Source organism: Protopterus annectens, chromosome 2.part0 (assembly GCF_019279795.1).
Source record: "Protopterus annectens isolate FY-2018-M chromosome 2.part0, PAN1.0, whole genome shotgun sequence".
NCBI classification, from domain to species: domain Eukaryota; kingdom Metazoa; phylum Chordata; order Ceratodontiformes; family Protopteridae; genus Protopterus; species Protopterus annectens.
The window spans coordinates 437874350-437890453 of NC_056728.1; the positions used below are offsets into that span (position 1 = coordinate 437874350).

At 36.0% G+C, this 16104-nt stretch overlaps 1 protein-coding gene across 1 annotated transcript in view; it reads right to left on the reverse strand.

Moving 5' to 3' along the window:
* The window catches only part of LOC122793119 (guanine nucleotide-binding protein subunit alpha-14), a 1370299-nt gene that overhangs the window by 629787 nt on the left and 724408 nt on the right, over positions 1-16104 (reverse strand). Inside the window, exon 2 of the mRNA XM_044060870.1 lies at positions 9710-9894. Coding sequence (XP_043916805.1) covers positions 9710-9894 — 185 coding nt within the window. The remainder of the gene's footprint in view (positions 1-9709; positions 9895-16104) is intronic.

Below are 16104 nucleotides of genomic sequence, written 5' to 3' on the forward strand. Positions count from 1 at the left end.
AATGTTTCAAGTAATGTACATTGCTAATAATTTATAGAATACAGTTTTGCATACTTGTTCATGACATCTTTCAACATACACAATTAATAGTTCCATTGTAATGCATAAAGTGAGGAAAGTCACATTATGGGGCCATTTTAATATTTCTGTGAATACTAGAAACCGTCTGGTAGCTTCTAAATTAAGAGATGGGGATAAAGCTGAAACCAAAGAGAGCCTGACACTTGTAAAATAGCTTAGAAGAGGGACAGCATGACTTTTGTAGGGAGGGAAAGGTGAAAAATAGGTGGCTTTGCTTGTCTTAAACATCTCCAAAGTAGCCATTACATTCAATTAATTTAGAGGTTATTAACTATAGCACTCTACTTGTACTTACATATTTAGAAAGACTGACTGCTCACTTACAGTGGAGGATAATGCCTGTGAACAAGAAGTGAAGGAAGACATCTAGCCTCTAGTCTAGGAAACATAAGCATGTGTAGGTACCCCACTGCCCTAAAAAGCATTATTCTGCTATGTTCTTGAACTCTGACGGTATTAACTACAAGGAGTTATTTTACTGAAGTCCCTTTCCCTAGAGATATTAAACAGTGGTCTGTGTAGGGTCAAAGCACTATTTTCCTAATTCCAAGTACCAAAAGTGATGGAAGTATCTAAACTATCTGGGGAGAAACCATTTCTATCATTCCACCAGATGAAATCCAGGTTCATAGGTTCATAGGTTAGTACTAGGCTAACTGCCTTTGCGAGCCATTGTAAGCCTAGCCAATTATCCCTTGTGAGTCTCAAACCCTGCACCTTGTCTTTGTAAGGCAAACACCTTAACCACTAGGCCACCCTCCCAACCCCTTACTTCCTCCAGGAAAGGATTTGGGGGATAGTGAGCTGCGACACTACTCAAAAACAGGGGGAGGGATGTCAAATAATTAACTCTTAGCATCTAATGCACAAGAAAACAAACTGAAGAGGAAAATACCAGAAGTATTACTAGACAGAAAGAGAGGGTGGGAAGGTGGCTAGATAAGTGAAGTTTGAGGGTGGGGTCACTCTCAGACAGCACAAAAGTAGTGAGGACAATAAACTTTCCCTACATTACATACTTGATAAAGGAACATTCGATGATCTCTGGGAGAGAAAATGGCTGAGGAGTAGAAAAATATGATGGAGGGATTTCTATACCACAGTAAGAAGGTAATGTTAGGAATGGAAAAGCCACAAGCAGGTAGTAGGGTAGGGTGGTGCAGGTGGTACGATATTAGCAGGTATGTGATAGCAGTTAACAAGATTCGATGATGGTGAGGGGACATGCTAGTGAGCTGACAGGTTTGGAAAGATGGCATGAAAATGGGAAGAATGGACAAGAAAACAAAAAGAGGTGTCAGAGAAGACTGGAAGGATGTTAGAAGATATGGCATTGATTTCAGAATAGCACTAAGTTTAAATCAGGAGAAGCAGATAGTGGAGACAGTTGCTGTATGGTATGTTATGACCATTTAGGAGATGAGTCACCTCTAAATCGTTCTGATCAAATTCAGAACCAGTATGATTTGGAGGAGAAGACATGCAACATTACAGGGTTGCAAGAAAAGGATGGAGCATGTGGAAAGGGAAGTAGGACACTGTGGGAAAGAGGACTCAAGTGGAAGAGAGAGATGGGAGAAATAGGGCTGTGACCACAGGGACATGGGGTGATGGGAGTACAGTTTGTATGGGCAGGTTAAAAAAGTTAGAATGTCAAGGCATTTAAAATGTCAGATGAGACAGGCTTATTAAGAATATGTAATGTAAAAGTAGTTGGGTAAAGGCACTAACAGCACAGATGTCAGACAGGATTTGGCAAGAGGTGTGAAAAGTATTTAGGGCACTTGGGGGTCAAAGGAATCATGACCAGTAGATGAAGTTGTGACACACATAAGTGGTACAGGACAACAAAGTGGGTGTTATAAGCATAGTGAGTGGAGATACAAGGTGTTGAATAGGAGTCGTTTTATATATGTGGTATGATTAGGGTAAGAGCACAAGATGTTTGAGCTTTTCTCCCTGGGCCTCTGCTACAAGTGGGTTTCTTGCCCAGAAAGACTCTCCTGGAAAACAAATGTAAAATCAATAAATAAAATAAATGTTTCCATAAGCAAACACTTTACTGAGCTGAATTTTGAAAAGACAGAACTTTGGTTATATTTCAATGTTTTATTTGAATTTGGTTTTAGAAGGCTGCATAACTACACAGCCCAGCACTAAAAGTTATTTATGATCAGGCAGTCGAGTACTGGTCTCAGTAGTTTATGGAACATTTTCTGTTACAACCCTAGATCCTTATGTATGAAAATCACTGACAAGAGAGGAGGATTCTACCTGACAGAATTGGTACAGGAATTTTTTTTTTTTTTTTAACAAGAGCTTGAAAAATGCTATTACTCAATTTAGACCTACAATTAATTTTAATAAGTGACCCTATTAAAAGGAGTAAAGTATTTGCCTTTGTAAGGAAGTATGGCCCTCAAAGTTTGCTACTAGAAGGGATGTACTTGGTAGATGTGCAGCATCTCAGATTTATACAGTATGGACATGTGGTCAGAGAGCTCCTCTCATTCCGGTCAGGAAACAGAATGAGACCTACAACCTTGATAAGGAGGGTAGCCTGTCTTTTGTATATATTTTTCCTTAAAATTTAATAAAATCATGTGTAAAATTACATCCAATACCTCTGTTGTTAGTCATTGTTTAAATACCTTTATTAAAATATCACATAAGTCATAGGCACTCATACATTAATAAAAAACAAACTATATTAACACTTTCCATTTACACACATTTTACATTACATGTTTTCTTTATAACGGATGTCTTTCATTACAATATTATATCAAACACTTGGTTTCTGCCTTCCCTTAAATTCCTGAACATTATTCTGCATGCATTTTTTCCCAGAAATTGCATTTATTTCTATGTAATTTCCTTCTTCTCTTTTAAACACAGTCGGTTTAGACTATGATTCCTATTTTCTAGTAATTGCTTTTTTTGGCAGTCAACAGAATTAAACTTAATATGACCTTCCTATGTTTTGCCAATTCTGTGTCCCAGCTCAAAATTCCTTAATTACAACTATTTGCTCCCCCAAATATATCTGACAGAGTACTCATTTGGGAATTCCCAAAAACGTGTTCCCAGTTACCTTTTTCTTCTCCATCATGCCGCCAACATTTGTTATCTGCCTGAGGAAAAATTCTTTGAAGTCTGCTTGGGGTATAAAAATAGCTATGCAAACACTTAAGAGAAAAATCCTAAACCTTGTAGACTTTATTGCAGACTTACTTTAGTGACATGTTTGACCAGTGTAGTGATGTTACACCTCCTGATTAATTTGTTATACATAAAACTAGCCTCATTTCATTTAAAATGTCCATCTCACTATAATTTGACTGCTACTAAATTATATTTACCTTTACATAAGAATAAGGGCCACCTGCTAAGACATACAAACATCTGTATTTAAAAATAAGTACTTAAATGTCAGTACCATGCATCCAAGCTGGATGAAAGAGAATACAAAGGACAATCAGTAAGGGTGAGCCACTTCAGGTGAACAGGCTTTAAACTGGAAAGTATAGCTCTACAGTAAACGTTCCTTCAGGAAAAGCTATATAAAAAGATGGTTGAAAGTGAAGTTATTAAGTAGCGAAAAAGAATGAGATTTAGAAGTCATGTGCTACAACTGATAAAGTGAGGTCTTATGAAAGGGATACAGAAATGGTTTAAAGTTAAAGGCTATGGCACTGACACAATCAATAGATACAACTATGGTTCATAACTTCAAGAAATTTTCCATCTGTATTTAATGTAGTGGGAGAAGTCTCAAATCACATGTATAAAAAAGGAACTGTACCGACCGCTAAAAGTTGAGGCCATGTCAAAACTCATGACCAAATGTGGTTCGTATAATGAAAATAAATTTAAAAATAGTGGGTGTACAGAAGTTCTTGTAAGAGGTAAGAAATATGAGCAGATTATTTTAATTTTTTTTAACTGATGTGTTTTACATGGCTTGTTATGACTCGTGCCCAGTAATCTACATTGGAAGAACTGCTTGCAAGCGGAATCAACAGCATATTTATGATGTTTATGCACTGACAATGTGAACAATGTATTGCATAGACATTCAGTGACATGTAACAATGTTACTGGTTATAAATTTGCTGTTTTGGACTTTGTTGGTTTTCATTTTTTTAAACAATAAAGAACATGAAGGAGAACTTGAATGGAAAAAATATGTTAGCAGGGGTGGTTGGAATCCTGCAACTTTCCAGGAATTAACAAAATAGTAAAGTTTAAAATATATTTAGAGAGGCATACGTTACACCATTGAGATGTCTTAATCATTTTTAGCCACGTGATATTTTTAATCATGTGATTATGTCATAGTATATAAGGGATTACACCTCTAAATGCTTTCACATTCTGAAGTCCACAGGAATGAACGTGTTTTCTGTGGAGAACTGTTTTAATAAAAAAACAAGTTTTTATTGACATTTTACTATATATGTGCTTTATGATTTATCATCAAAATGGCACAGGCTTTATATTTTTGGGGATGTAATTAGTGGGCATATTTTAGAAACTCGCTAGAGTACTTTCTCAGACGTCTAGGGAGAGCAGATGACTGTAACTAAGGAAATTGGTCTTTACAGTTGGGACGCATACCACATTTAATGCTAGCTGCTGACAAAAAAAAGCAATTACTAGACAATGGAAATCAGACTAAACCAAAAGACATTAAAGTACTGAATATGGTAAAGGAGATAAAATAACTGCATGTGAGATCTACAGAAAAGGGAAAGAAGAAAGTATACAAAAGTAAATGGACTTTCTGGGGACAATACATCTAGAAAAATCTTTAGGAGGAGGAGCAAGGTTTAAGGGATGGTAGGAAGTGAACATATTTTCATTATTTCCATGCAGTGTACATATATCACTATGGCTCGTTTTCTTTTCTGTTAATGTGTATGTACCCACGCTATTATCTAAATTATGACTTCATCCATCCACAATCCCATTTCCCATTTTTTGCACAAAGCATGTTTAAAAATTGGACAGGTTCAAATCACACTTGTGTTTTTGTGAACTCAGGATATAGGGAAACTAAAGCAAAAGAGAAAACATTTCAGGTAACTGTAGAAGGAGCTGTTTAAAGCCCAGCACAAGTTAATGTCGTGTATGACAGAGATGGATGTAAAAGTTAAAGAACTGAAAGACAAGAAAGAAAATCAATGCAACATAAGGAGGACTAAGCCAAAAAAGCTCCTTAAATTTAAGGACTGTGAGGCCAGACCAGTCAATCAAAAATATTTGGTCCTTAGGCTCAGACAGCAGACGATGAAAAAATAGTATGTAAGATAGTAGCATGGGCAAGGCTGTTTTCACTATACCTACTTACATAATAAACTGTTCTGTAGAGTATTATAAATGGCTGTATGAAGAAAAAAATAAGGAAGGACCACAGACTGGAGAGACTTAAATCTACTTGGAATCTTTGGATCTTTGACAGTTAGTCCAAAACGAGGTCACACTTTTAGCAAAGGGTGAAGAGATTAAGATAATAATAATAATAATAATAATAATAATAATAATAAAGGAGCGAATAACACTTGGATGCAATGGTATAGTGTGTGTTGGGGGCGAGAGAGGGGGAGAATTTAATAGATGTTTTATGAAGTTAAATAATTACCTTGTTAAATCCCACGGTCATGGGAGCAAGCCACTGTCACAGTTGTATTAAAAATCAGGAAAGATAAGGCGAGATTTTGTTGAGTCTAACTTTAATGGCTGCTAAAAAGCAGTTACTAGAAAATGGAAATCAAAGTCTACACCAACTGTACTTGCAGTAGTAACAGAGATAAAACAACTGGAAATAGGATCTTTAGAAAAAGGGTAGGAGCAAACTACATAGAAAAAATGGGAATTATGGAAGCAATGCATGTAGAATAATGTTTTGGAGCAGGAACGAGGTTTAAAAGAAGGCATAATTTGAATGAGCTATACAATGTTTGATTGACAGTGAACGGATAGATTATAAGTGATATCTAACGTTTCAACTAAAAATATGTCAGTATTGTTTGTTTTCATTTATATAAATGTATGAATGCATGCATATGTCATAAGTGATCATTTAATAAAGTTGTTTCTTGTTTTAAAAAAAAATTCAGGAAAGATGCATCTAGGATCCTACATACCGACTTCCATATTAAACCATGATTATTCAATTATTTATCATTATTGGCTAAAAATATTAGCAAATATATTCCCTTAGCTTATACACCATGATCAGACTGGGGTTTTGCTTAGAAGAGCAACTTTTGACAATCTGATTAAAATATCTTTAATAATAGCATGCATAAAAAAACAGATCAACTAAACCATAACTGGTAGCTAGTACTGATGCAGAAAAAAGCACTTGACTGTGCAAGCTGGACTTTACTCTCTGCAGTTTTAAGGCATATGGGCTCCCTCAGCAGTTTGTGTAGTGACGGCACTATACAAGGATGCTAAGGCTAGAATAAAGGTAAGCATAGGGTTTTCATGCAAGTTTGGCATAAGCAGACATACAAGAAAGGAATGCCTGTGTTCTCCCTTACTGATCGCACAATACTTAGAACCAGTGGCCAAGAGATTTTGGCAGTGTGCTTTTTTTTTTACAGGGGTTGACACTAGTAGACGTGCTACGTAAAATTTCATTACATGCATGTGATCTCCTGGAATATTTGTGGTACCCTGATGAAGATTTATATGTAGTATTCTCATAATTAAAGAAATATGGGGAGATTTGGGGATACAAAATTAACACACACACACACTACTGACCAAGTCCAGTAATTATGAGAGCACACTTACTTTAAAGGAGTCCAATTATATAGTTTACCTGGACAAAAAAAAAATCATTCCTTCCCTAATAGCATCAGCAGAATAACTTTCAAGGATAACTTTGGTTTAGCCTCGTCTACCACAGATTCTCTGTGGTGCAAGGCCTAGTTGTCATCTCTTTGTTCTACCTTCTCCAAATTTTCTGTCCAAGTTAAAACAGGTTACATACCTCCTCTGGCAAGGAAAGAAATGCAACCTTCATTGCAAGGGGGATTGGTAGTCACTGACTTTGAATTATATACAATGGCAGCATGAACAAAACTGTTTTTTTTTATGTTTTTTGTTTTTTAACTTTGTCAAAACTGGATTTTAAGGCTGTCTAGAAATATATAATTTTAAGGAAAATAGGAAAGTTAGACGGATTGTATACAAGAAATGAATTAAATGGGGAGAATTGAGGGGAGATATTAGAGATTTCAAGGGAAACTAGATGTGTGATGAAAGATTCAAAAACAGGATGGAGGGAAGAAATATCACCGATAAGAATAAGTGCTGTATAGCCCCCTCAGAATCAACATATACAGGAAATCAAACCACTTTCAACATTTAAATATATTGTGAAAGATAATAAAACACAGAGAAACCTCTGAGTCCGGAAAGTCTGAAGCTAGATATAGAGAGCAGAGGTGCCTTGAAGAGTTACATGGGCAGATGGTTACAGTTCCAAGAAAAACTAAAGTTTACTTGGTGAAGAAGGATGGTTGCCTCTAAGGGGTTCACTGGCTAATGGGGAAAAGAAACCAAACCCAAAGTTGGGAAAGAAGTGGTTAGTCAAGCCTATATTATTTTGGTGGGTGTTAGGCAAGTACAGATGAATAGGCTGGAATGGGAGAAGAGGTTCAACACACAGATTACAAAAGAAAGCCAGGGTTAGAGTTGATTCAGGTACAGAAAATTCAGATTATTTGCGCGGCTATGCTTACACATTTATATTCCTTCTAGACTGGCAAGGATGTTGCTTTTTGTCTTTCCTTGTTGTTAGCTGTATAACAAGGTCAAGCTGGAGGACTGAATGCATATATTTTAGGACTGTGAAAGTCTTAATAGCTTGCAGAACTAAAATGAACTGTGGAATTTATTTGATGGCATATGGCCTAACCGATTTAATATTTTTAAAACTGATTATTTTCTAGATAAAGTGGACATACCTTTGCAGTTTTGATTAGATCAGAAACTCATTTGTTTACTATTTTGATATTAGTAGCAAAGAAGGCTACAACATATAAATGGAAGTAGCAGCACCAACAAAAACACAATATTATACAACAAATCCAAGACAAGGAACAATCAACAAAGGTTCTTAAAGGTCACACAAACGACTGAATAAATAGATGACTTTGTCTTTGAAAATGGACAGTGAATTTCAACTCAATAACAGGAAACTGCATTTCATGATTGGTAAAGATCTGTACTGAGTAAAGACTGAGAAATATGTAAAAAAAAGTGATAATTGAGAATAGGGTCTGGGAGTTATAAGAAAATATACGAGGACACAAAAACATTAGCAATGCTTAACAGATAGCTGATTTCTACTTGTTAAAATGACGTGTTACTATTTCGTAATTTGTGGTTTAATGAAGTTGAATTTTTCCACTAAAAAGAATTGTGTTTCCAAAAGCTGTTTTTTCTGCAATGTAATGAAGCACTATCCTATTGATCTTCAAAACAAGATCCTCCTTCATATCCAAGAAGTACTTAAAATGGCACCAGCAGAATGTTCATTTGTGGTTCATTGTAATAACTTTAATGTTTATACATGGGTCATTCTGTTGTAACTTGGCTCAGCTGAAAAACACAAATCTATGCAATTTAAAATATAAAGACATTTTTCTGCTCAGTCTGTATAACAGTTGTGTGCTTGTACATGCTTCATAACCCTAACAACTTTTGATACAGGCAGACATACATTTTCTGCATCATCAATTCAAGCTCAGTACACATACTTAAAACACTTCTGAAACTAAACTGGAAAAAAAAAAAACACCACGGCTAATTAATGCAACTCAAATGGCACTGCTTCAGGATAATGTGAAACAAACACGCAATCTAAAAGCCCTGCTTTATTCCACAACAGTAACAAAGAAATAATGACAAACATCTAGGAACTCTCAGATCTGAACAAACTGCCTTCCAGGCACCGATTCACTCATTCATGGCTATCCAGATGAAAAAACATACAACACTGGCAAGGCACACAGGAAATTGTACTGTGTGTGTGTGTGTGTGTGTGTATATATATATATATATATATATATATATATATATATATATATATCATACACACTGTGTATAAAACATGAAAATAACTTAATGGCTTTCACACAAAAATCTTAATGCAAAGAATACAAGCCCCCCACCCTGGCCATGATACCTCTCTGCTCTAAAAAGGTCAGACAACAACTGCAGACACCACTGCACAGTCTGTACAATTACTCACATTATGGTAACATTCGCCAAATTTTGCTGATTTTTTTTTTATCAGGTAGCAGATTGAAAAATCTACCTTAATACAAATATATCACTTCAACATAACACAGCATCCAAACAAAAACAAAACACCCCTCACTCCATTTTAATACTACTTCAGAATCTGTTTATATGTAAAATTCCTGAAATACATTTCAAAGTTTGCACACTTCTGACCTTTGGTAAAAATGAACAATGTATGTATCATAATAAAAAGCTGGATGTCCCATACACCACGACTGCAGAAACAGGAATGCAAAAGACAGCTGCTGACCTGGAAAGAAGCAGGCTTTTGATTTGACAGAAAAAGTACTTTTTGCCTTACCGCATTCTCTGGATTCTTGTACTGTATTCCAAGTGCCTCCATGGCTTTGATCATAGACTGCATGGCAGTAAATATGTTTTGAAAAACCAGCTTTATGAAGGCCTTTCTGTCATCATCAGTGTAACCCGCACCATGAATAATCCTCATCTGTTTAATGAATGTACTCTTTCCACTTTCTCCAGTGCCTGGAATGAAACAGCATATTTAAGTAAGGAAATCTGTAAAGAGAGATTACTCTTTCAACAACTTCAGTGTACAATCAATGTGAGGTTTGCTTCAAATACATTGTCAAATGAGCAACACACTCAAATGTTTATCCATAAAACTAAGGATACTGTGAGAATTTAATGCATATTAAATGAGACAAACACACACACACACACACACACACACACACACACACACACACACACACACACACTCCCTTTTGCACAGTGTAGGCACTAGTTTCCTTAAGTTAACAAAAGCAGGCGTAACTTTAAGATGTATCTTGCCACAATGATATTCAGTAGTGTGTGGGAACGCATGTGATCAGCGGCTGTACCACTCATGTTACATAATTGTTTATTAATAATATCATTCTACCAATGTTTCATTATGTAGTGCTATTTTTAAATGCATTTTAAAACCATATGCAGTGCTCATGTAAAAAAAACTAGCCATATTCCAACAGCCACACAGTCTACATCCAACACTGGATTACAGCACTAGAAAGATAGCAGCACACTCTAAATAAAAGAGTAATGCTCTCTGTATTACAAACAGTAAAATTAAAGGAAGGAAAAGCAGATGTGGACTGAGCCCAGGACACAGTTCATTAACATTCTAATTTTGCTCAAATCTTTCATTGCTTCCTCCTCTGCCAGAATAAATAACAGAAAACAAATCTCGATATACAAAACCTATGCTCCAGCTTGATTTTTCCATGTTCTGTACATTCAAGTTATGCAAATGCATATAGTACAGAACTTCCGAACAAAGTTCAAAGAGTTTCTTATCATACATAATAAATCCAATTACTTTACTGACACTGGATGGTACATGCCGAAGCACTGCTATTATTAACCTTGAGATGGCAATATCTTGTATAACAGTATGTACATGAATGCATACATGATTGTATGCAATGTCACTGTATTACCTCTTTAATGTTATTCCCGAGTGGTATTCATGGAATTTTTGCATGGTATTATATCCTGTGTATATTCTGTACTGCTCTCATGAGCCTAGGTTGCTGCTAAAAAGGGCCTTGTAGCCAGTCTCCTACCTAGTAAAAAAATAATAAATAAATGGAAAAAAAAAAAGACAGCAATGGCCATTTTATATATAGATCCATCATTCTGGACTGCAGTCAAAATAAACACAACTTCTGTAACCAACAGTGATCATTCTTTATACATATGATGCATAAAAGTCAGCCCATGTGATGGGATGCCACAGAATTGAAGGAACTTTGCATGAGAGTCTTACCAAGATCCTTAAACTATCCTTTCAAGGGTAGCATACAAGCTGATTAGTGGTCTGTGATGGTGATATGACTTTGGGTGGGATCATACACACAACTGGAAAGTGACAGTGCTGCTAATCTGACACTTACCTCAGATAAGGTAATGCAAACACTTTTGAGGGTTAAGTGTACACAGTTCTGTCAGTGATACAATTACAGGAAGCTGACTAGACATGTTTTGTCAGACTAACCTGGTTCAGTTTTATGACTGTGTGACAGCAAAAGAAAGTCTCTCAAGGGATGTCGAGTGCTTTAGTTTCAAGTAAGGCATTTGCTGTGGCTGACAGGAGGCTATTGGTGAAATAGGGTCAAGACTGGTTTCAGAATGCCATGTTTGCTGGAAGGATGGCTAAAGAGTTGTGAAAAGGAATATTGTTGAGAGATGTCAGAGGTCAGCTATTATTGGTCTGCTGCCAGGCTCAGTTCTGAGTCAAGTGCTGTTCCAGCTACAACTTGGGGATTAGCAGAAATAAGGAATAAAATCTGTAAATGACTTGGAGCTATAATGCCATGCAAGAAGGCATTTGAAAGAGGATTTAAATGCTTCATAAGAAATCAGCAGATGGGTGAATCTTGCAATTCAACACTAAGAACTGTATAGTGGAGACTTCTAAGATGGTTGCACCCTGATCAACAACTTAACTTCAGCACTCCCAGTTTGAAACAGAAACTTAGAAACAACAGCCAGTGATATTGTCAGCATGGGTAAAATTCAGTTACTGGTCAGTAAGTTCACTGCATGGATGCCAGCAAAGAAAAAACAGAGAGCCTGAAAGAAAATCAACAAGAAAAGGTGAAGACAAAATGCTGACTGGTAATAATCCCGCCACTGTTCAGCAAAAATCAGTTCAAGCTCCAGCTTTGGTGCAAGACATGGTTCCAGTAATCTAGTGGAAAAAATAAGTCAAATGTGCTCAGAGCTGATTAAAATAAATGAAACACTGCAGAGTATATCAACTCAAATAACAAAGAAGCTGAAAACAACAGAAGCAGCTTTAAACAGATATTCAAAAGAGCTAATAAAACTGAAAAAATTGCAGGTCGAAATGAAAAAAAGGCTGGCTGAGTATAATACTGCTCAAGAAGAGATTTTCAAAAAATGGTAGAATTAGAGGACACAGCACATAGGAAAAATCTAAGAATTTCTATTCTACCAGAGAAACTAGAAAGAACAAACTATTAATTTTAAGGCACAAGTAAGCAACTACATTGTTATTCCACAGCAGGAACTGATAACTGAAAGGGCACACAGTATGTATGCTCCAAATATGGCCATGAGAAAGTAGCCAAGAACTTTATAATGCAAACCAACCAGCAGAAAGAGTTGATCCTGACAAAACTGTGGCAAAAGGGAGAGGTATTAAAAGTTGAAGACAGTAGTGTGTTTGTGGAAAATGATTATTCACTGTACACCAGTCAGAAGAGAAACAAATCTAGTCCAGTAATCAGGGAATGAAGAGAGGCAGGTGAGATTCAAGCTGCTGTATCCAGCTGTCTTCAGAATATTTTTTCCCTGGAGGATCAAGGTCACTTTTTGATGCAGAACAGGCTAAGGAGGAAATGTTAAATTTGTCCAATGGAAGGTCAGCCATCAAGCAAAGGGGGATTATGCTACTCATTCTTATGATAATAAAGTACACAGAGACTTTGAGAGTTAAACCTAGTGTGTTATTCTTTTTCAATAGGAAAAAAGTGTAGGGAAGTTATAAGTTTGGAGGATAGTTTACACTCTTGTGTTTCTAATGTTAATGAATGGAATGAAGCTCAAATGGATACTTCTAGTATATGTTATAAGAGTTCCTTTATACTGCCAAATGACAACAAAATTATCCAGCAATTTTCAATGGCTTTCAATTTTTCAACGGAGTCACTGGTTAATAGTAATGTGACATTAAAATATAACCTTTCAAGGGAGCAATGGCAAGCTCAGATGTTCTAGTCATTTTCATTTTTTAAAAAACAGGACATTGTTTTCTTGTAGGTATTTATCCAAAAATCTATTTATTCATGGTGACCTGAACTCTACTTTCTATATGTAATTTGTGAAAAATATGAACTAACACCCATAGAAGCTACGCCATCTAAAGGGCTGTAAGTGCCCTACTAACAGTGAGAGAGTCCTTGTGAATGAGATAATTTGTACTAACATAAATAAAAAGAGATCCATACTTTCTTAGATTAAGGGATTCTGAGGGCTTTCTCACATCCTCTGTTTTTGCTCCTGACAAGCCTAATGCTATGTAGGTATCAGTTCCTCTAATAACTGAATTTCAAATTACAAGAATATCTTTTTCTGACCAGACCTGAAGAATCTTCAACTTCTAATTCAGTAACAGCTGCTCTATCAGTTGTTAGACTGGAATGATCTTCATCACCACTGGTCTTATTAAACGCACAGTTTTCATTCCTTATTACATTAGCAAGCACACAGTGCTCATCCAGCTGCATTTGTACATCCATAGCTTCAGCCATTTTGTCAACTTTTATATTTCTCCTTTTTTTTTCTTACAGCAATGTTCTTCAATCCATAACTAGAAAAAACACATGAACTGATAAAAACAAAAAGCTAGTAAACTCCAAAAATAAATCACAGTTTAATAATGGTAAGCACTTTTGACTAGAACACCAGCCTTCCTCAGACAAATTTACACAAACCTTTTCCAGCATTTATAACAACACTAATTAGTTAACTAACTGATCATCAATTAAAACAGCTCCCCCACTTTCCATCCTATTAACCCTCTCTTAGGCAAATTATAACATTAATTCATAATCACCTATCTACTTAAAAGTTTTAATTTTAAAACACTTGATATGGGGATGGCATCACTGAGACGTGGTCTCACTGAAGCATTTAAGAAGGCTTGACACAAATATTCCCTATTTTCAATGTGAATTTTCCATGGACCCCACTGTACCTGCTCTAACACTACAAATCCAAATTTATGATTTTTGTATAGTTCAAGGTGTTTAAAAAGGGCATTAGTATTTTTCTTCTTACTGATCTTGTATAAATGCTCATATGTACACTGTTTCATTTTCCATTCTGTTTTTGCCTATATAATAGGCAGAACAGTCCAGACATCCAGACATTTTGCTGCGTATATAACTCCCTTTGTACTACAATTAAAAAAAAACAGATATATTGATATCCATCTCACCTAAGGAAATAAATTTACATTCCAATATCTTTCCATATTGGTTACACATGTTACATTTTCTCAGCCTACCTTTTAACCTGCTTTTTATGAATGAAAGAGAATCATACCAATCTGTAAGGTTTCTACCCTCTTACATATAACTTCAGGTTTCAATCCCAGTATGTTACTTAATTTAACACTACCTGAGATGAGAGCCCAATTTTTTTGTAATACCTACATGATGGTACCACTATCATTGGTAAAGGTAGTAATAAAACTTGTCTTACCTGGGGACTTGCATCCCCAGTATTAATGGTCCAGGTACCATCAACTTCAACAATGTTGGTTGCATCTACATCATTAACCATGTCTTCCATAGTATTACCATAATTTAACAAAGGTTTAAATTGGCCAGAAGTTCTTTTATTTATCATTTCTGTGGTCACAGCGTCCAGTAATACCCTGGGATAGTCCCTATTCAAAAACATCTGTCCTACAAAATGACATACGTCAATAAATTTATTTAGCAAAGTGACAATCCTTATGGCCTATAACCCTTAATGACCGCCTTTTTAACATGAAACAGATGGTTACTCGAAAAATGTAAAAATTTATTTGAAGAAGTCTTCTTTCTATGTATAGTAGACTTCAAACAGCCCCTATGTACATCCTTACTTAATAAAACATCCAGATAAGCAATGTTAAATTCACCTGTTTGAAAAGAAAATTTCAAAAACTCCATTGATTCATTAAGATATTCTATAAACTCATACATTAGGTCCTTGGGTCCATCCCATATAAAAAACAATTTGTCTAAAAAAAGGTGTACATTTTTACATGCTACATATATTCAGAAACAAACAAAAATTTCCATTCCCAAATGGTCATAACATTATTTGCATAAAGGGGGCCTAAGGAAGACCCCATTGACACTCCCTTAATTTGTTTAAAGTAATGACCATCATAAAAAATGTAATTGTTAAATAACACATCTTCCAACAGATGTGACAGAAAAAAGTTATGTACTTACCATAACGTTCCATGTGAGTTGTTCATCTCGCCTTCATTCTTTACTGATGGGTTCGGAGATGATACCTCGGCTCCGATACGGCCAATTGCAAAGCTCGAGGTTTTCAAATAGCTTAAGGCCAATTCCCTATCTCATGATGCACCTGGAATTACCTCAGATCTTGTTTGCTGCGTATAACAATACCATATGTCATTCTTTCACTCCCAAGAGAAAGGTATAGAAGGATTGAGTAACCAAGATGGATCCAGCATCTCTGACATCTATCAGCCCAGGAGGGGGTAGGAGGGAGGGACATAAGAATGAAGACGAGATGAATAACTCACATGGAACGTTATGGTAAGTACATAACTTCTTTATGTGGAGTTGTTCAATCTCGCCATTCATTCTTTATTGATGGGTAGCACCCCAAGCATCACCAATCTCGGGTTGCTCATGGGAGTAGATTCCTCAGGACCGTGGATCCAAAGGATGCCCTGTCAACTTTGTGATGAGTGATAAAGGTATGAGGTTTTGATCAAGTGGCTGCTGCACAAATGTTATCAATGGGAAGTCTGGCAGAAAAGGCAGATGATGTAGAAACTGCTCTGGTTGAGTGAGCTTTAATCTTACGTTACAAAGGTTTATTGGCAGCTGAATAGGCAAAGGTGATACAATCAAATAACCATTTAGACAGAGTTGTTTTAGCCACTGGTCTCTCCTTTCTGGAGTCTGAAAATGA